The sequence below is a fragment of the Cuculus canorus genome, chromosome 4 (genome assembly GCF_017976375.1).
Source record: "Cuculus canorus isolate bCucCan1 chromosome 4, bCucCan1.pri, whole genome shotgun sequence".
Taxonomy (NCBI): domain Eukaryota; kingdom Metazoa; phylum Chordata; class Aves; order Cuculiformes; family Cuculidae; genus Cuculus; species Cuculus canorus.
This window is the reverse complement of record NC_071404.1, coordinates 3,599,935-3,622,570: the sequence shown is the minus strand read 5'-3', so window position 1 is coordinate 3,622,570 and position 22,636 is coordinate 3,599,935. Positions and strand designations below refer to the sequence as shown.

The 22,636-nt window shown below is 43.4% G+C and overlaps 1 protein-coding gene across 1 annotated transcript in view; it reads right to left on the bottom strand.

Annotated features, from left to right (window-relative positions):
• Positions 1-770: 770 nt before the first annotated feature.
• The window catches only part of DDRGK1 (DDRGK domain containing 1), a 42,166-nt gene continuing 20,300 nt past the window's right edge, over positions 771-22,636 (bottom strand). The window contains exons 4-9 of the mRNA XM_009566878.2: positions 21,096-21,197; positions 10,489-10,611; positions 7,980-8,018; positions 3,365-3,421; positions 2,318-2,366; positions 771-991 (exon numbers count right to left, since the gene is read on the bottom strand). Of these exons, the coding sequence (XP_009565173.2) occupies positions 819-991; positions 2,318-2,366; positions 3,365-3,421; positions 7,980-8,018; positions 10,489-10,611; positions 21,096-21,197 (543 nt within the window). The 3' untranslated portion in view covers positions 771-818. The remainder of the gene's footprint in view (positions 992-2,317; positions 2,367-3,364; positions 3,422-7,979; positions 8,019-10,488; positions 10,612-21,095; positions 21,198-22,636) is intronic.

Sequence of the window (22,636 nt, the reverse complement as noted above, 5' to 3'; positions counted from 1 at the left end):
TCAGACACACTGAGCTGGCTCTTACTTCAAAGGATGAATCATGAAGACCTAGCTGGTGACAGTAGAATTGCCCTGCACAACCCATGAGGCGAGCCAGCCTTTCCCTAGAGCTGGTTCTGTCTCTTGGCTACAGAAAACGAACGCAGGCTGGCTGCGAGCAAACTTTTAACATTATATAAACTGCGCAAAACATATTTATATAGCAAAGGTTTTCTGAGATAACCTCTGGAAGTTCTCACATTTTTAGAGTTTCAGATATTTCAGTAAGAACAGAGGCACCCCAGCAATATTTTCTTTTTACTCCGTCCTGCCAGTGTTGATACAGAAGACAAAATCTGCAATCCTTGCCCCTGCACACCTAACAATCTGAGCTGTGTATCTGTCATTGCAACAAAGTTATGCTGCTCCGTAAGTGCAGATCAAGCCTGGGGAGTTCTGAATGCCATCAAACCTAAACAAATTTGATCCAGGCGTGAGAATCTTGGAATCGTTAACAAGTTTGGGTACAGCCACATGGGACTGACCACCAAGATCAAGTAACCACGTATAACTTGCTGATTTTCCTGGGGTACTGGTGATTCAGAGTGTTTTAGCCCAAAGTTCTCTGCCAGAGAACTCCGTTGTACAAACAACTGTCCAATTTTATACCAGCTCTGACAGAATGAAAAGCAAAGGCTTTGATCAAGTCTTGCACCTGACGCTTAAAAAGAGCATCCTGTCTTCAAGTACCATGAATAGACACGAGGGGTTCTTGTTAAACTATGTGCCTCATTCATTAAAAGGTCAACCCCCTGCTGTATTTTTCTTACAGCATAGTTTCACACCGCAGTTGGAGCAACAGCTCGGCTGTCAGGCTGTAGGTTGATGAGGGAATTACTCGCTTGGGCCAGCTCTGCGATGGAGACTCGTCCTCTTTGTTTGATATAGCGAGCCACGGCAGCCATCTCCTCTGGAGTGATGTAGATGAACTTTCCTCTGTCATCAATCACACCTGCAGGGGAAAGAAAGGACCTTGAAGTCAGCACTTTGGCTCCTCTCACTTCCCGACAGACATCAGTCACTTCTTTTTGGAAGGGACATTCAAACTGCTGAGGCTGCATTTCATATCTAGGGCAGGCAGAACAACGTGCTAGCAGTTGGGCTTTTATCTCCTCTCTGCTGCTGGGTCTTTGAGCTATGGGCTATGACAACGGCCTTGGTAAGACTAATTTTGTTCAAAGGGACACATTCTTTTCATTGTGTGCTGCCAGCTGGGAGGAGGTACTTCAGGTACATCGCTTCTGTGATGATGCTCTGGGCCCAGGCGGCTGGTGGAGAAAAGCAGAGCAACAAGAGGGGCCAGGAGGCGACTCAGAGCCCCTGCAGGGCCCACCTCAGCCACTCCAACTTACCCTCTGAAAGGAAATGAATCTCAATTTCCATATTTCAGTTTCTCCATCAAGAGCAAGAATAGATCCCTCTGTTCTCAACGCATTACAGGATCAAATGTGAGGCAGACCACCTCACGGGCATGTCTTTTAGGCCACAGACACAGCCAGGACAGTACACATCCTTATGCTCTGATTCGGATTCCTTTTAGGTCATTTGAATAGGTATCCACCAAGATAGTTATTTCCTAGCCATGACCACGGCACCAGGTCAATAGATGTTTACACTGGCACCTTCCATACTTCATCCTCGGAATGAAAAAGACTGCCCAGCAATAAATCAGACTTATTCAGACAGGGAACTACCTACATGTCCAGTCTCTGCTTACACTCCAGCTTTGATTGTGTGGGTACATGGCTAGGAACAAGCACTTCACTTAGTACAGCATCCTGGAGTGCTCTGAGATGCTTGCTTCACCCACAGTGTGCTGTACCCTACTGCTGGCTTTAGCACCTTTAAAACTACCCCAAAACATCCAAGTGATTCTTCTTTCAGAAGACATGACTTGCAGCTGGCTGCTCAGCAACCCCTGAAGGCCTTCAGCAGGGCTCAATTGACATACAGAACCTTGTGCTGACTCCTCAACTTCTGAGGACACTCACCTCCTGCCTCTGCATGATGCATCACAGCAGCAATCACATCTCCTAGAGCTTTAAGCAGTAGTTTCAGGGCAGCTGAAGCAGGGATAATAACACTATCTACTCAGCAAGTACTCACTGAACCATAGAACGGTTTACGTTGGAAGGGATCTTAAAGATCATCCAGCTCCTACTAGAATCTTCTACAGTTTAAAACAGCAATTGCTCTGGAAGTCTCTCTACCACAGTGAAGGCATTTTCTGCATTGCCTATGCACTAAAATGCAGTCCCTGTTGTGTTTTAACTGTCACCTGTTAGAGTGCCATCTGCCAGCAGGTCCTGGATTCTGTTAATCGCATCCTGTTCAGAAGGGAAAGAAGAATAACAAAGTGGTCAAGGGAAAGGCAAAAACCATTTCACATCTTCAGATAAACCACACATGGAGGCTTACATTTAATTCCTCAGTGTTAAAATCCTCACTAAAGGATACACATCAGTATTCCCACTAAGACAGATGCAGTAAGCTTCTACATTTTGAGGTATTCAAATCACTTCCCCATCCCCAAACGAGACTAAATTAGCGGTCAGTTTTACGGAAGCGGGGTGGTTCTACACATCTTTCCCAGGGAAAGGCTGTATAGTGCCAATACAACACCAAGTTCCATGAAGGACACCAAAGTACTTCACCAAAAACCTGGCTACACTCAGTTCTAAAGCTTCATTTATCCTTTTCCTGCTCCATTTAAGAGAAGACCTCTTTTAACAAAGAACAACTTTTTGAATTTATTGCTGGGTTAACTCTATAGTTACTCTAAGCATGCAGTCCCAGTACACCTTAAGCTAGTGTCTAAGCCTTGGTTTCCACAGTTCTGCCTCTCTCTCTTTCTTGTATTTATGTGATTACAGAAGCAAATTATAGTTTAGATTTCAACTCGATAAATTCCTTTCACTGGCTCAGTGCATGCTCAAATGAAGGTCTGGTTTAGGAGAGGGGCAGGGGCACGGCAGCCTGGACTTTCAGCAGTGTAAGCTGTGGTGAAGGGGCACCCCAAGACCAGATGAGGTGCTGTACTACTCTGCAAACGCCATAGGATCCATTAGCCAAGAGGCTGCTGCGCGAGAGGCAGGCTGAGCACTTTTCACTGAAACAATCTTGTAAGGCAACAATTCTTCACTGGCTGGATAGTACTTTGACGAATGTTTATGTTTTTAGGAAGAATTTTGACAAACTTCACCAAAATCCCAGCATTATCAGTAATGCTGAGACACTTGCATATATGTTACCCTTATTTACCCACTTTCTCCCCTGTCCTTTTAAACTCATTGCTTGTACATGCACCTCAAAAAGAAGCACTTACCTGTGTTCTTAAACCCAAGTGTGAAGCCAAGTCCTCCAGCTGGATTACCTTTGTTTTCTATGGAAACAAACGAGTTAAACGCAGGTGATGAATTAGAGGGTCAGCATATTTCTCTGTCTTTCAAATAAAATATGCATTTATCAAACAAAGTAGAATCTGCCATTCTAACTTTTCCCAGTAAGCATTTTTGTCTGATGAAGAATTACAACTTAATTTACTTAAACCAGTCTACTCTGTGGAAAGGACAGACTGAGAGAGTTGGGCCTGTTCAGCCTGGAGAAGAGAAGGCTCAGAGGAGATCTTATAGCGACTTTCCAGTATCTGAAGGGGCTACATGAAAGCTGGAGAGGGGCTATTCATAAAGGCTTGCGGGGATAGGACCAGCGGGAATGGGTATAAACTGGAGAGGGGCAGATTTAGACTGGACATTAGGAAGAATTTCTTCACCATGAAAGTGGTGAGACACTGGCACAGGTTGCCCAGCGACGATGTGGCTGCCCTATCCCTGGAGGTGTTCAAGGCCAGGTTGGATGGGCCTTGGGCAGCCTGAACCAGTGGGAGGTGTCCCTGCCCATGGCAGGGGGTTGGAACTAGATGATCTTTAAGGTCCCTTCCAACCCAAACTATACTATGATACTATGAAAGACTGGATGCTCTGACCCACCTTAAGTGAAGACTCAGACATTTTTGCTGGTGTTCATCCTGAACCTTTCCTTGAATTAGGAGCATGAGATGAGCACAGGCATAATAAAGAGCCATGACTCAGCTCACCCTGATGCCCAAGTTTCCTGACTGCTACGTCTAACTTCCAGTATGCTTTAGCATGATCCCTTTTGGGTTTGAGAGATGCTTCAAAGTTGCTACAGGCTGCCCAGAAAAGTTGCGTCTGCCCCATCCATGGAGGTGTTCAAGGTCAGGCTGGATGGGGCTTGCAGCAGCCTGATCCAGTGGGAGGTGTCCCTGCCCATGGCAGGGGTGCGGAACTGGATGAGCTTTTAGGTCCCTTCCAACCCAAACCATTCTATGATTCTATGAAAGCACCTATTAAAGCAACCACATGCATACATAAAAATCCAGACAAGACTGGCAGCATTAAGTGCTTTAGTCTGTTTTACTTATGTTATGTGTATTAATGCCATAATAATCTTCCTGAGCAAGTGAACACCTTATTAAAATTGGCAGCGCTGGAAGCCTGCTGTGAGTGCACTCCTGCGCTGGCCACACGATGATCTCTGAGAGCCAAGGCAGAAGCAGGAATTGCAAATTTTCTCTTTGCTTTTGACAGAGATTCTCGCTGCAGCCTCAGTCAGCATGCAGTCACCACTGCTCACTTCTGGTTTTATGCTGCTCTGGAGCTCCAGAGAAATAGAGGAATCAACCAGGGCACTCGTCTGGAGCTACTCAGTTCCAGTTTTATCTGCAAAGGCTTTAGAAACTCATCTGTTTAGATGCAGGAGAATCATGTGCTATTTGTAGGGAGCTTGGAAAATACACAACTTGAGAACTGTTCAGTGAAAATTCTGGACTACGTTCCTAAGAAGCATTTGGCCACAAGGGCTGCATTTACATTATCACAAACGATAAATGCATTTGTTTCCGATTAGGAGAGTACACTGGAGGGACACTGAAGAAAGAGAGCAGCTGAAACAGATTAATCTTTTTCATTAATAAAATCAGACAAAAAAAGCCACAAACTCAGTAGTTGTGAAGTTCGAAGCAGCCAAGCTAGAGAACTGAATACCATGGACTGAACGCATGGAATTGGAAACAGTCCATGGAATTCAGTTCTCAGAGCTGGGAACTGCCAAGATTCGTCACATCTTCTTTTAAGAGGATGGGGTGGGGGGCGATGTAAAGCCACATAAACAAGAAAAACAGGATTTAAACCTTCACTTAACGATATTCACCCTCAACGATCACATTTATTGGAAGCCTTTTGAGATAGATCCTGCTGGGAATAAGCACCCAGAGGGTGGGGTGGAATTAGGATGCACTTTCCCCATGCGCTCTGAAATATAATGACATTGTGAGGTACCAAGCCAGCAAAACACTTCACCACATGCTTCATATTTTTGAGACAGGCTTAACTTTCATAGACTGACGTATGCACATCTACACTTTGCTGAGTTCATTTACTCCTAGGTGTGATTCTGCTGTTGTCCTCAGCAAGAGAAGAAACAGAGTGAGAGCTCCCAGGATTAAAATGACTTTTTTAACTTATGCTGTAAGCATCATCATTTTCCTTAAAGGATAAAACAGGAAGGGGTAAAGCGTCTGAGTCCTTTGCTATGCCTTCCGAATGCAGTTCGCTGTTTCAATTCACTGGCTGTGATTCAGATATATTCAATGACACTGTCAAGCTGAGTGAGAACAGTGCGATGAACAAAAGTGCAGGCTCATGTTTCCCTGGGCCAAAAGAGCTGGAGGTCCATGGCAAGGGAATCGCTCATCCACTCATTAACCTCTGCCCATTTCACTATTAATTTTTTCCTGAAGTGCTCAGAGAGCCCCTGAGCTGGTTTGTGGGGAGGGTCGTACATCAACAGCACTACTATGTTAAACAATAACAGTTGGTTATTCTGCTCCTCTGAGAGCTCAGCAGTCAAGTCTGTAACTCAAGGACTGGCCACTGTAAGAAGCAAACACACAGCATGGCTCTTGCAGCAGAGACAATGCCACAGCTGGAGGTGTAAAGTGGTGACATTGCAGAGAGTGGGTTAAACTGGCTGTGGGGCTGCTATGAAACCCCCAAAGGAAGGGAGATGCTCAGCTTTCAGAAAAGCAGAACTGTTGGAGGGGGGCATCAACCCTTTTGATACCTTCAAGAAAAATCTCATTTAAAACAACCCCACGAGGCAGTGCTGGAGAAAAGAGGCTGCATTTTATTTCAAACACCCTTAGGAATGAAGCATGGGGTGAGCTATCTCCAGTCAGTTATACCAGTAACACAAGTAACTCAACAGAGGAGCTAAATTAAATGTTATTCTTTCAAAATGCCAATTCTCTTTTCATTTTTACGTATTTCAGACAGCTACTGGCAGCTTAGCACTGCTTCTTGCTATAACCCAATGGTTGCTGTAAACAGAAGATGAGGGTACTACATAATCTATATATTAAACATACTTTCAAGATTAAATGAAGATACTAAAACCTGTAAAAGAAAGCAATGCCCCAGTTCTGCAGCTCATCTCTACACAGGAAATCAGGTGTCAAAGCGCTTCTGAATTAGTTTTCAGCCTGTGCTTAACTTCCCTGACATCAAGTAGAAGTGACTAATGTAAAACCGTACATGTGTGCTTAAACACCAAACTGAGAGTTCGTGACTAATCTGTTGTTCCACAACCATCAGGGCAATGTGCAGAATCAAACTCTACTGTGTTATCTTTGGAAACCCTCCTGTATGCTGAAATATCCTATTGTGCTACCTACTGTTATCCCAGGGCAGCTCGTTTATCAATAAAGAACAGCACGTCCTCCTCAATCCACAGCTTGGCAGTATCTTTAAAGCCTTAGAAGGGAAGAGGTGAACTGCAATCACACCGTACCATGGAGTCCAGTGACACAGGAGGCAGCGAACAGCACAGCAGAAGAGGCCTGCATCACAGCGACTCCAGAACAAGAGTTGCTGCTCAGACTTCTATGGCAATCACTCAAATTAACTTCTTGAGGAGAGTTATCCATGAGACAAATCTGTTTGTAACTCAGGAATAATGGATATGTAAAACTGGCCCAGAGTGCAAGATTCTGAATTAACAAAATGATTTGGCTTCACCAAGCATATAAGTGATTTGCTTACGAAGGAAGCCTTTCACACACATGCCAGATAAGAATTCAGTTCCCAGTAAAGGAGGAAAAGAATTCATTAGTACAAAAGATTTGCATGACATTGTTAGAGTAGGGTAGAAAAATGCATTTGACCTTTGATACACCGATAGTGGAGAAAGACGCGTTTGTTCTGGGACATCAAAAGTGGAAATCCTCAAGAACGCACCACAGGATTTAAATAACCAACCATACAATGATGAGAGGGAGACACACCTTGTTAAAACCATGATCTTCTTCAATGCTCCTTTCAAACATTAAGACAACATTGCAAATCACACGGATAAAACCACAAAAAGAAACAGCATGAAAAGTCGGATTGACCTTTACAACGCCAGCGTTTCAGGCACAAACACATCCAGGCTACATGCTGGTACAGCAACTCTCATTCTTGCTAAGCTGAGCTGCAGAGACTCTTTTCTAAATCAGTAGCTGATGTTCACAAACAAAAAGCCTGAATGTCCCAAATCCCCATCAGCAGCAAACATCACTGTTCATAACTCTGAGGTGACCCACCAGGTGCAGAGTTTATCACTCCATCCTTGAAGGTCAGACCTACAATCCTGCCCCCCAAAAACGATGTCGCACCTATAGCCACAAACCATTTTAATGATGATGGACATGCTCAGTAAGTAAATAATACAGACTAAGGTGTCACTTTTGTTACTTGTTGAATATTTAAGCAAATCAAAGAGGAAGGAGAGATTTCCCTTCTTTCTGCAACTCAGCTCTTTGACAAAGATATTTTACACAGCCTAAGAAGGATGGAAGAGAAAGACCAATGGTAGCTTACCTTAATGTATTCCAGAAATTCCATTAGAAAGCTGCGAGACTGGATACAGCAAAGAAAACAATCATTATTTTAAACTCATGAACATTAAACGCACCACAAACTTGCTGAGTACTAACCTTACAAAAGTGTTCAGCTTATGCAAATCTGAAGTTTTAAACATAGACAGTGAAGGAGAGGACAGGCTGAGAAAGTTGGGGCTGTTGGGAAAAGAGAAGGCTGCAAGGAGACCTTAGAGTGGCCTTCCAGTACCTGAAGGGGCTACAGGAAAGCTGGGGAGGGACTTATAACAACGGCATAGAGTGATAGGACAAGGGGGAATGGCTTTAAATTGGAAGGGGGGGAGATTTAGGTTAGAAACTAGGAGGAAATTCTTCATAATGAGAGTGGTGAGGCACTGACACAAGTTGCCCAGGGAAGTTATGGCTGCCCCATCCCTGGAGATGTTCAAGGCCAGGTTGGATGGGACCTTGAGCAGCCTGATCCAGTGGGAGGTGTCCCAGCTCATGGCAGGGAGGTTGGAACTGGATGATGCTTAAGGTGCCTTCTAACCCAAACCATTCTATGATTCTATATATACATATATTTGATCTCAACTAGGAATTTATGAGAGGTATTTTCTAAGAATATGGCTCAAGTACAATTGGTGTTTAAGCGTTTTCTGAAGGGGAATCTTTGAATCTTTTATTCTTCACATCATACGTGTGAAATCACCACATCTGGGTGAGTGCGCACATCAAGTATTAGGTTACACACACTCTTCATATACAGGTAAAGCACCGAGTGGTTATTCAGAAGGCAGCTCACGCAGATGGTCAAGTATTGCACACAGCTGTGCAACACATGTGGAAGCTCAAGCCATTTTCAAAGCTATTCACCTGAAATCTGGCATTTTAATTCAAGCGGCTCAGTTTTCAAAGGCAATGCAAACAACATGCATTTAACAGGAGATGAAGTTACTCTGCAACCCTAGAAATCAATCAGCTTTAATTAATGGCTTAGTTCTGAACTCAGGACTTTAATTTTCAGCATGAGTTTCAGCCCGCCAGGCTCAACAACAAGGCAGAGTCAGCTGTTGTAACAGGATACTAAAATGCTTCAGTACATGATCTGCCACGAGGCAAGAGGGTGGCTTGCCATTTCTGCAAGACTGGCATCTCCAAATAACCATGTACCTGGCATTGCTTCTGTTTGAAGGCGACATTCAAACCACCTATCATTAAAGTACTACCTCCTCATCCCCACTAGAGACATCTTACATTGAGATTCAGGCATCACCAACTGCCTGCCAGGCTTCTTGAATGAGGAACACCCTTGTTTGTTTCCACATATAGGAAGATTAATTTCTCCTTGGCAGGCAGTTGTAGGAACTACAACGAAATAAAGAGATTCTAGCTTTAAAGGGCAGCTAGAGTAGAACAATTTAATATTTTAGCTATAATGTGATCTTCTAATAGGATAGGCACATGCATTTCGCTGTTCCCTGCATCTTAGGAAATAACCCATCACCAAATACAACTTCTCTTGGTGTTAATCCCAGCGTGAGGGAGGAATTTCTTTCTAAGGAAAGAGGTCCACAGTGAGAACCTGTGACTAATGTCAAGAACTACTGACTCCTCAGCCCAAAGCCACTCTCAGTCACGCTAAGGGCAAATCCATTCAATTCAACACAGTTGCTTTAGCAGAGGAGCAAACACACATGTGGCCCTGAAAAACACACTTACGAAATGCACTGGACAGGTCAAATTTGGCAGCTACAACCCAAGAGCAACTTCAGCATCTGATAGCTATTAAAATCAGTCACATAGGTTTTCAGCAGACAGAATAATGATGCTGCCTCCTACAGCAGTGGAACTTTTTCAGGTTTGCTGTGATATTCTGTCAAGTATTACGTTTCAACCACCAGCCCCAGCAGCACATTTGCAGGCACACACAGCAGCCTGCTAGCGCAGAGTCTGAAATGCTATCAACCATAAAGATCGTTTGTGACACTGAATTCAGTGGCTGTGTCTTCTCAATTCTCTTAATAGAAGCCTTTTAAAACAAGAACTTGTTTTTTCCTTTGATTTCACAGCAGCTCTGTTGGTCTAGAAATTAAAACCAAACTCAAGCAGTTCCCCTCGAGATATGGGCACTACCAAACTCCAGATTTAAACTTGTTTTCACCTGGCCCACTGTACCTGGGTAGAGCTGATGACAGTAAAAGATTATCTGAATTCCAGAAGGAGTTTTATTTCAGTTCTCAGATGAAAGGAGGAGAGAACTCATTTCCAGCAACAAGCAATTGCCTTAGTGCTCTAAACTAACCCATAAGAGTCTGGTAGGAAAGACTGTGGCATTCCCCAGGTTAACCTGTACCATATACACAACTGAGCTTTTTAAAGCAGAAACATTTGGCTGACTCCTGCTTTCAAGTTCGTTTTACACAAGACAGAACAGAGTAAGGGCAGCTGGAGTCTAACAAAGACAAAGGCAACAAATTCTAACACAGATAACAGCTCAGCATACATACCTCTTCCTCTGTCATTGATTCTTCAACTCCTTCCTCTTCAACTACAAAACTCTCCTTCAGCTTCAGGTACTCTTCATACTCTCTCTTCTCCTCTTCTTCCTTTGCCTTCCTTTTTTCCTCTTCCTGAACAGAAAAGATGACAAGCAGTCAGTTTGCTCCTTCCCAAATCGGATTTACTTTAAAGTAGCATCTTCTTTATCTGCAGTCTAGTTTTACTAGGACAGACAGAGGATAAAGATTTTCTAACATGAGTCCAAGCTCTCCCTCGATGGCATCATTCACTTCACAAGCCATCCTTAAGGCAGCAATCATCTGACACAGCAGTGTAAGCTTGCCCACAGTGCATCTACGCTGGTTCTTAACAGATCTGACACAGGGGAGAAATCCACTCTTATATAGCAACCTGTCTTCCTAATTTGCATGAATAAGTTTCTCCTGCAGATCTCGTGACAGGAAGTCCCTGCCCTGACTGTACTTTGATGCAACATCCACATTTTCAGAGACTGGCCCCAGTTCTGCTCTGACATGCACTGGTATACATTGGGAACGATCACAAGCAACTGCGGAGTCGCCCTGGTGCTCATCTGTGTGGGAGAAAAAGCTGGCCTGTAAAAGAGGTCAAGTTAAAGGTCTTTCTTATGACACACAAACAATGTTTACATGGAATATAAAGAACTGTATAAAGTATTCTAGGCACAGGAGACAAGGTATGAATGTGTCAAGGTTTTTTACACGTTTTCTCTGCTTTGAGCAGAATCAGTTTCTGATTCAGCTCAGTTTTGTTGAAGTAAGCTCAGGTTTTGAAATTTCACTGCATGTTTTTCAGATGGGGTTTGTCTCTTGCAGTGATCACACAGAGCACTGGGATAGAAAAAGGACTTATTTGTCCTTATTCCTACAGAAACCAAGCCCATCCTCAAGCTGATGGAGCTCTGAGTCAAAGAGGTGAAAAAGGTGTACCTGCAGGAGGGGCGGACAGGACAGGTGACCCCAAACTGACCAACAGAGGATTCCATCCCATAGACATCACACTCAGGATAAAACTGAAAAATCATGAGGGTCTTGCTCTCTTGATGGCCAATGTCCAGTGAGGACCTTGTCTGTCTGTTTGCCCCCAATCCCAGATCTGCGTGTTCCTGAATCCTGTTCCTAGGTCAAACTATCTCCTGCTGCTGACACCTTCCCTGACTTGCTCTGCAGCAGCTGTGGTAACGTAGGGTCATTGAGTGGTAGGCCATGATTTCGTATATTTGTGTATATGTTATTATTTTCTTATTGTCTAACTATTTTCTTTACTGTTATTATTATTACCACTATTTTATTAAAGCTGTTTTAGTTTAGTTTCCAGCCTACAAATCTTTTTGCTCTCATTTCAGCATGTTGAGAGAGGTGATTCTCCCCTTCTACTCCACTCTCAGGAGACCCCACCTGGAGTCCTGTGTCCAGTTCTGGAACCCCCAACATAAGAAGGAAATTGAACTGTTGGAGCAGGTACAGAGGAGGCCACAAAGATGATGCGAGGGCTGCAGCACCTCTGCTATGAGGACAGGCTGAGAGAGTTGGGCTTGTTCAGCCTGGAGAAGAGAAGGCTCCGTGGAGACCTTAGAGCAGCTTCCAGTACCTGAAGAGGTTCCAGGAAAGCTGGGGAGGGACTTTTTACAAGGACCTGGAGTGATAGGATGAGGGTGAATGGCTTTAAATTGGAAGGGGGAAGATTTAGATTAGACATTAGGAAGAAATTCTTCACTATGAGGGTGGTGAAGTCCTGGCCCAGGTTGCCCAGAGAAATTGTGGCTGCCCCATCCCTGGAGGTGTTCAAAGCCAGGTTGGATGGGGCTTTGAGCAAACTGGGGTCCAGTGGGAGGTATCCCTGTCCATGGCAGGGGGATGGAATTGGATGATCTTTAAGGTCCCTTCCAACCCAAACCACTCTATGATTCTGTGATTCACAAGATGGAATGCTACCAAGATGCAAGCCTGACAAACACAGGTCTGAAAGGATCTTACTGTATGGGCAAAGTCAAACTCCTTTTTTTTAACTGCTGTCATGTGAAAAAAAAACTCTACAGATCTGAGGATACTCTTGAGACAAAACAAGACCATATGCTGGGTCATTCATCAGCGTAACAACCATTAGCAAAAGCCCAACAGAACATTTTTTTTCCTTATAAGCGCTACAGGTGTGAAGAACAGCATATTCATATTTCATTGGGCAACAACAGCAATTCTTTTTCCTTGTAAGTGCATTAAATTTAATCTTCAACTTGGAAATAAAAGAACAAGGTTCTTCCCCTTCCTTACAGAGGCTGTAATTCATCAGGATTTGAAATGAAGAAAAAAAGTAATCGCAAAAGCTGAAAATTGCTTTGGCAAGTAATTTCCAGGTGGTTCTTAAAAGAATAAATCAGACGACAGTGTCCCATTTACAACTGAGCGCAACAACAAATGAGAAATAATTGCCTGTTTCTGAAAGGTCTAACAACAAATGAACCAAACTCATTCTTGTCTTCCTTACCTATCTGAAACCAGTACCTTCGATTTTATTAAAGCAGTGGGAGGGGTGCTTTATCAGGGAGTGTAGAGATAGGATGCGGGGCAACGGTCTTAAGCCAAAAGAGGGGAGATTTAGATGTCAGGAAGAAATTTTTTGCTCTAAGTGTGGTGAGGCACTGGCCCAGGTTACCCAAAGAAGTCATAGATGCCCCATCTCTGGAGATGTTCAAGGCCAGGCTGGATGAGGCTTTGAGCAACCTCATGGAGTGGGAGGTGTCTCTGCTTATAGCAGAGGGGATGGAACTGGATGAGCTTTAAGATCCCTTCCAACTCAAACCATTCTATGATTCTATACCAGCATGTAAACATGAGTACTTACATTTCCAATACACAGAGAAAAGCATCTCTGCTGTGAGTCTGGCAAAAGCACTGTTTACCAGATCCTAAATTCTAATGCTACCACCAGCAGAGCATTTCCAGGTGGACTTAGCCACTGCTTTGGTAGCTAAAAAGTATGTCAAAGCCTCGTGTTTCCTGGTGGTTGCAGCCTCCTCCATAACACTAAGTATTTCCAGAAGCTTTTTGATCTAATAACTAAAAATCCCAGCCACTTCCTGCAGTCTTATACGCTTTACCACCTAAATTTACCTACGATTCATTCTGTAGAAAAAGCAGCATTGAGCTAAACTGTAAACTGGATCAGAGCCAAGAGGAGAGAGATGACTTTGCATAATTGCACTGGGAGAAGCAGCCAGCAGCAGCAGTAGAAGCTGAGCAGGGGAACCCTCGCGCAGCCAGGCTGTCTGCTAACACTTAACTCCGAGCTATTTTCTTCCCCATCATGCCAGTCTTCTTTCCCATGCCCAAGTTATGCAGCAGCTGCATGGAAGGTGCAGGGTTGAATTTAGGCAGGTTGCATTCCCACAAAAAACAGTCTCTCCGCATGCATAACCCACACACAGAAACACTCTCGGCACCCACAGAGGCTGCGAATGAAACAGAGCCCAGTGCTTGCTTTGTGCAAGTCAGACAGCAAGCACCCAGCTCAGATACAAATTTAAAAGCCCCACATCTTTGTTAGTCAGGTTTCTTTGCCCCTCCCCATTCTGATCTCAACTGCTGTGGAATTAAGTGGCAAAGCATGTGGCTCAGAGAAGAGATAATAGCTGGGCCACCTCCCTGCAGCGATGGGTGTGGTGGTGGGGAAATCCCAGCATCATGGAAATTTGGTAACTGCAGATGCTCACCTTCAGCTGCACCCTCGGGGTTTTTTTTTGAAGCAGGTCTGCTTCTCTCCTCACATCTCAATGTTACGCAAACTGGGGGCTTGCTTTCTTTTAGCTCAGTTTGCACTGCAGGTGAAGAATAAGCTCTCCGACTCTGATCAGGTCTTTATTGAAAAATATACAATTATTGCTCAAAACTTTATTCCTTCTCTCCTTTTTCTGACAAACTGTCCACATTATCCCTGCAGGACTGACTCTACCTCTGCACGTGTGCTATGCACCTCATGTGCCACCTGCACAGCAGAGACCCATGAGCTTCCAGAGCTCCATGCAGTTTGTGGACCTCCAGAACCCTGGAAGAAACTTCCCAACACCCTTGTCCCTTCCTATACTGGATCTGATCAGCACCAACTTTTCCTTGCACTCAGTCCTTCCACTGCTCTCCAAGCTTCCTCCATTCTACCCATCCACTGAGAACCTGGATTTGCTGCAAGGCGCCCTTCAGATGATTCCCTGCTGCTTGCCTCTTATCTTGATCACAATGATTATTTCCATGACATCAAAAACATTAATTGTGACAACTGCACAAGAGCCCCAGCTTCTACCAGGTGAAACCCATAGTGACTTAACTCTTTTAGACTTACAGCTGGAAGCAGACCTTGACTTTCAGGATCATAAATCCTTCTGGAGTCCCGGGATGCTGCTTGAGTGACCGCACTGTTGTGGCTGGTTGACACACTGCAGCCGTTGAAGGTTTATCAGTACTTTCAGCAATGGGTGAGGACCTTACAGTACTGTCCAAGAAGATACTGACCCACTGTTTCCAGCTTTTGTTGCTGTAACCCATTTAAGATGACACAGAATACACAATATTGGCCTACAGAGTAAGTAGCTTTTCTGAAAGCTTTGCCTAAGCAGCTTTCCCGGCAAGGAAACTGCTTGTTGTGTGCTGTGCCAACTCTCCTCCAAATCAGATAAAGGACCAACTTGCTGATAAATAAATCATTTAGAGGCAGCTTATTCAATTGTTAAGTAGAGGAGATCTCATTCCTAATGAGAAAGGTAGAGGAAACAATGGATTCTCTTCAACTACCCACTATCGATCGTTCCTTGTTTGCAGCTGTTTCCTTAACATGCAGAATGAGGAAAAACATACTGGTTCCTATGCCAATGCTTTGAGGTTCGTGTACCAAAAGAAACCCTCTTTTTCTAACATTCAACTTTCATGCTGTTAGTGCAGATTCTGCAGGAAGTGAAAAGGGACTTTACAACTAAATAATTTGGCATAGAGCAGATGGATCGCTAGGATTCCCCACCTGATTTAGACACAAAGTGAAAAAAATACCTTTAGTAAGACAGAATAAGTATCCTTACCAGCTCTCACTCACTCAAAATCAGAGTAGAATGACTTTTCTGCAAGCTTTTCAATTTGTATGTCCTTTGGAGAAATTAGTTTTCAGGAAAATACACACATTTGAAAGCTGATGCTTAAAGTGAAACTACACAGTGCTCTCCTTCAGCCTCCAGAAAGGCACTGTTTATGTAGGAATAGTAGATATAAATGCCAAAAGGCTCTGCTGACTAGCACACAAGTCTTGATGTTTGCATAATGCTACACATAATATAACTCAACAATCAACTCTTTAAAACATGGTGGCTATTCTTTCATGATCAAATATCAAATCAAAGAGCCAAAATTCAGGGTCTCGGTTCTCAAAAGCTTCAACATCCCTTGGGATCGCTAGACAATCCTCTATAGCTCTGAAAATCCAGACTATTTTTATTTAGGCACTTAAAAGCAAAACTGAGAGCCTAAATGAAGTTGCCTTAGTCTGCAAACTTTGGGCACAGCCGTGCTTGAGCAATACCAATCTCGTTTTAATGTAACAGTGAACATCAGTTTCCACTCCTGCTGTGGCCTATTATTTCACAACAGTTAGAAGTTTGCTTGCTGGAAGAGTGGCAGTTTCTCTGCCATATCAAGCTGTGTTTCCAGACCAGTTTGCTCTGCAGTGGATTTACAGGCAACGCGCTCTGTTCAACACCACATTTCAGTACAGAAGACAGATAGTGGTGAGCCCTGCATCTGCAAGAGAAGTTTCCTTTGCACAGCAAAGCCAAGCCAGGAACAGTATTTACAAAAATCCCTGTGCACAGGGCGAATAAGGGGCTCTTATGTGAGCAATCTGCAAGCCTTTGTATGAAGACACTGTTTTGCAACATCAGAGGAAGTGCGCTCTCATTGATAAGGTGTCGGTTGGTAAACCATTTCACCACTAAAAAACTCCAAGAGTGAAAGGGAAATCCCCAGGGCAAAGAACAGCTGAAACAAATGCCAATTATAAAGGAGCTTCCTCACTTGCACAGCCAATCAGGACATTGGTATGCTGGAAAGGAAACTTCAATTTAAAAATATATCAGATGGTTTGCAACACTGGAGCTGAGGGGCAACCACGTTATTTATATGTGCATACAAATATATTTAAACAGAAGCAGGGGGTATTTTTCTCAAGAATTCACAAGATTTTAGCCCCTATAACTCCCTTGCAGGTACCATTCCCACTTGCAGTACAGCACTGTGTAGAGTGGCCCAAAAATAATTGGAGAGAGATCTCAGCTTGCCCACAAAACAAAATGGGTTTCATCTGACTCAAGAACTCATTACTTCCATGAAACTCCACATCTCAAACTACTTGACTGGGGGGTATGTATGAAAGGGTTTACAGTCCCAGTGACTTTATCAAAGATCAGCACTGGGGATTTCTAGAAGGTCTGCATGCTGCAACATGATTTTCTCCTCAATCTGCCTGGCTTCCCTCATCATCTGATGAACTCTTAGGCAGTATTTGTATGTCACACCAGCAGGATGAGATGTCATCCAGAGGGACCTGGACAAGCTTGAGAAGTGGGCCTCTGAGCCTCATGAGGCTCAGAGGCCAAGGACAAGGCACTGCACCCCAGTCAGGGCAATCTGCGGTTTCAATCCAGGCTGGAGGATGATATGCTTGAGAGCAGGCCTGAGAAGGACTTGGGGTGTGGGTCAAAATGAGGTGGCAAAGTGCACTTGCAGCCCAGAAGGCCAACTGTGTCCAGGGTTGCATCAAAAGAAGTGTGGTCAGCAGGGCAAGGGAGGGGATTCTGCCCCTCTACTCTGTTCTCATGAGACCCCACTTGAAGTCCAGTGTCCAGTTCTGGAACCCCCAACAGCAGAAGGATACAGAACTGTTGGAACAGGTACAGAGGAGGCCACAAAGATAGTGTGAGGGCTGAAGCACCTCTGCTATGAGGACAGGCTGAGAGAGTTGGGCTTGTTCAGCCTGGAGAAGAGAAGGCTCCGAGGAGACCTTAGAGTGGCCTTGCAGTACCTGAAGGGGCTCCAGGAAAGCGGAGGAGGGATTTTTTAGAAGGACCTGGAGTGATAGGACAAGGGGGAATGTCTTTAAATTGGAAGGAGGAAGATTTAGATTAGACATTAGGAAGAAATTCTTCCTAATGAAAGCGGTCAGAGGCCCTGGCACAGGCTGCTCAGAGAAGTGGTGGATGATCTATCCCTGGAGGTGTTCAAGGCCAGGTTGGATGGGGCTTTGAGTAGCCGGGTCCAGTGGGAGTCTTGGAACTGACTGGATGATCTTGAAGGTTTCTTCCAACACAAAGCGTTCTACGATTTAACAGCCCAGGAGTCATCTATTGTTAGTGACAAGGACTGATCTATTAGTTCAAGACTGTAGCTGAAACACTGAAAGGAAATCCTTTACAGAGAGCCAATCTCAGTGCTCACTTAAGTCAGCATGATTTTGGTAGCACTTCGGGAGAGAGAGTGAAAAAAAAGTTTTAACTGAAATTTAACTAAAAAGAGGTGGTTACACTTGTTTGGAGACTTACTATTCATCACTGAAGTTCTCTGGTAAATACACAAATTAAATGAATTCGAAATTAAATTAAATAAAGCACAGTTACCAAATTTAGGAGTTCAAATTTCTGAATGTGCAGCAAGCAAAACAATAAACAATTCATGCAGTTCTGTCACTACTTTCCCTGAAGGCAGGAAGCCTTCATCAGTGTCTTAATGCCTTTCCTGCACTGCAGAAGACAGAAATATGACAGATCTGCCACTGCCACTATACCTGCAGGAAGACTCTGATGTACTGTAAAGGAAGGGAAAAAATGAAGCTATATGACAACCGTAACATTTTTCAGGCAGACTTTAGTGACCAATTCTAAATTTCTCGTGCCTTTTGAGATGATATAAACTATCTACATGTCTGTAATCAAACTGCCTCCAGAACTGGTGAAGCACTGGCACATGTTGCTCAGGGAAGCTGTGGCTGGCCCATGCCTGGAGGTGTTCAAGGCCAGGCTGGACAGAGCTTTGATCAACCTGATCCAGTGGGACGTGTCCTTGCCCATGCCAGGGGGTTTGGAACTAGATGATATTCAAGGTCCCTTCCAACAGCTCCCCTCTGTTTTTTATCTCATAGTTATTGATCATTTCCTGAGCTATCTTATATAATTTTACCTTTCCATCTCCTACCTTATTCAGGGGAACAGCATCACCACACATGTAGACTACAAGAGCTGACTCTTCACGAACTGTAACTTGCGGAAAAAAAAAATTCCTTTCTCTGATGGAATACTTAGATGACAATTTATCCTATGTACTCTATAATAAAGCCAAATGATCCCTTTATCGCTTATAGCAGCCTAGAAGAGAGAGGCAGGATCTTTTACATCATACAATCAGTGTGTGACGGGACTTGAAGGATGTCTTGATCATGAAGACACACCATGCTTAGATGCACAGAAATCAAGTATTTGTTCATTCAATTTATTTCCCCTCCTTTCCAAGCTAGACTAAAACACTGAAGTCTCGTTGTTACCATGCTCCCTGTAATTCTCTGTTGACGGAAGCAGTAACCCAAGCAATACAACCTAACCGTGGTTAAGTCCTGAATTGTTCTGTTTCCTGTTAAAGACCTGGATAAAGAGAGAGACTTAAAATCACCAGAAAACAGTTGAGGGTGGTCGTTAAATATTGTCAGACACATTCTCTCTGATGCATGCTTGACGTGTCCAATGGTTACGGGATTATCAACCTGTCTCAGACTCAAGCAAATAAATAGAATATTGAAAACACTCTCCCCTGAGCAGCAGAACAATATTAAGTGCAGTGGCTTGGTGCCCTGTTAAAGACTACCAGGAAAAATAAACAAATGTACCAAATTAAAAAAAAAAGGTTAAAATTACCAATTTAAGTGAACAGCAAGGTAGATTCAGGCATCTGAGCAGTTTTCAAACTTCTAGTAAGTGCTCCTTGGGGCTGCTGAACACAAAGGTTAAAACAACAGAATAGGAAACCCAAAGCTTTAGTTTATATTCCTCTTTTTCACTGAGCCTTTCAAAATGGAGGTGGAAGCGTTTTAGAACAACCTCTACTAAGAATACTGAAAAGTAAAATAAAAACAAATAAGATTTTTCCTCATTCCAACAAAATAAATTATTCAGTCCTAAACTGAAGAGAGGTGGATTGGAAAATGTGAAATATGTAAATAAGCTCTTTCAGCGTGAAGAGATCCCTAGTTAGAATTTCACCCTTATTTTCTACTCAGCTTTTTAATCATGCCTAACTGGTCTCAATTATCCAGCAGCACTGCTAAACCCCAGGTCACACATGCAGGCAATGAACAGGATAATGTCTTTGTCCTGGGCTACAGCTTCTTTTGAGCAGATTGGTCAAGCTCAACTGCAATTTGCTTAGCAGCTCACCTGTCACAGTGGCTACCACTCTGGAGGGAACTGAAGTTCTGTTCATTAGACTCCTTTACAGATATTTCATAGAATCGAAGAAGAGTTGGAAGTGACCTTAAAGCCCATTCAGTTCCAACCCCTTGCCATAGGCAGGGATATCTCCTACTGGGTCAGGTGGCACCAAGCCCCATCCAACCTGGCTTTGAATGCCTCCAGGGATAGGGAATCCACGATTTCTCTGGGCAACCTGTGCCAGCATCTCACCAGCCTTGCAGGAAAACCTCTCTTTCTAATATCCTGCTAACACACATCTTTGTATGCACGGTTTAGAAACCTTTAATTGTGAAGCACACATAATTAGAATAAAATGATACGATTTTACACAACATTTGCGAAGTCGGTTGCTGATGTCTTTCGCTTTCTGCCTCGCTGGCTACAGCTGTCAGGAACATGAACAGCATGAACGAGCTGGAACAGGGGCCCCATGAGGCTGAGAAATCTCCGTTAAGACATGCTCACAGTTTGGCTGGGCAAGGTCCTGAGCAACCTGCTCTAACTGGAGACGGCTGGAGCAGGAGGCCAGACCAGATGGTCTCCAGAGGTCCCTTCTAACCTAAGTTACTCTATGATTCTGAGATAAGCAAACTTCTGTCAGACACCAAGCTGGCAACCCCAAAAATGTCTCCTGCAATGAGGTACAACTCCTTCCTTAATATATACTTGCGCTTAAAGAGCTCCCAGACGAAATTAACAGCCAACTTTATCAGCTACGATCATCAGCATAACAAACTGACCAAACAATCTGTCGTTATGGCATACAGCAGTAGCAGGTTTGCTGCCAGGAGTCTGGGTTTCGTTTCGCCCTAGACTCAACCGTGGGTGGGTGGTTGCTGCTACGTGCATGCATTGATGTCTGGAGTAGTTTTCACTCCTGCCAAGTACGTAGGGGAACAAAGCCAGGATCTGCAGCTAAAATAACTGCAATTCAAATGAAATGGAGTTAAAAAAACCCAAACCAAACAGAAGATGTATGTAATAGTAAAGCAAGCCAAAGGGAGTTCTGCTGATCGCCGAACTTACATAGAAGCAATCAAAAGACAAACCTGGTTCAAAATTTCCATTTATAAATACAACTAATCCCACCTGTCGCTCTTCCTCGAGACGTATTCTCTCCTCTTCTTTCCGCCTTTCCTCCTCTCTTTTTGACTCAAGTTTTTTCCGTTCTTCTCGCTCTGCTTCTTCAGCCTAAAAAAGCATTAAGCAAGCCAAGCCTTACTCTTCCTAAATACACATTTTTAATTCCATATTGTGATACCATGGGGGGCTTATTACTATCTTCCTAGATATCCATTCAGAAAGAAGCAGTAAAGAGAATACAAAAAAGAGTCATTTTCATTTAACTCCCCCTCAAATCTGCAGCCTATTTAGGATAATTTTAGAAATTACCCTTCTCACTCTCATTATCTGTACCTCAATAAAGGTTTAAGTTTGGTAAATGCACACGAGCTTACTACTACAGTGGTATTAAGCAATACTGTGTCATGGCATTCCATTTCTCCTCACTTAACATTTAGTTAGACTCTAAGGAGGGAGCGAAAAAAGGAGAGGCAAATAGGAACTCTATAAAACCATGCACATCAAATTTATCATTAAGCTGGGCAGGATCTCTTAAAGAAAAAGCTGTGCTGGTCTCTTCAAATGATTTTATTATTTGTTTTTAAACCAAGCCCAACAAAGAGACTGTTGCAAAATAAGTAAAAAATAAAGAGGGCATTTAGTGCATTGTTTAGAGATCTTTTAAGCTGTTCTTCAGAACACTTAAATTTGAAAATATAATAAAGAGAAGAGGCAGAAGACATTCAAACAGAGTATTTGTGGCTTTGAATGTTTCAGAAAAAAAGCCCTGAGGAATTTATCTGTCTACACATGGGAAAATAAAAATCAGCATGTTTTAAAATGAAACAAAAGATTCCTCACTCCACCAACCGATGCTTATCTACCTTCATTCAGCTTTGCTCAGATTTTCCACAAAAAAAGAGGCCAATTATGTAGAATGAATGCGGAAAGTAATGAAAAAATGGTCAGAGCACACAGTGAGAAAAGGATCGTAATGGAAGTTTATACATCAACAAAATAATCAGGGTCATTAGCAACCACCCTATCTATGGCACATGCCAGTGTAAAGCAGGAACTGGATTTAAACCTCATGTGACGCTGAAAGTCTCAAGAGGGGATTTCACTGGCTTTGTTTGGACACAAACACATCAGAAATGTCAGTAGTTTCCATAAACCCTGCCTTTTTGTAAAATGTGAAGCCCACCATGTGCTCCAGCCTCCGTTACACAAAGGCTGTTTAGGTTTTATCTGCTTCTTGTAAGTGAAAGTTACAGAAAAATACAAAGTTTGCAAAATCATATACAGAACAACTGAAAAGAATTAACACAGAACCTGCTGCCACCCATGAGCAACTTCAGAATTTAGGTTTCAAAAAGCCTGTTGCTGGAATTAACAGCAACATACTGGACAACACTGACAAAATGCAATGGTATTTAAGTCCCTTTGCACACAGATTTAAGAAAGAACAACTAAAAAGCTACCATGTCTTCGCTCCTTGCATACTTGGCCTCCATTTAAGGGTCAAACTTCAACCAACATCTGACTGCGTCATAGATTTCAGTGGATTA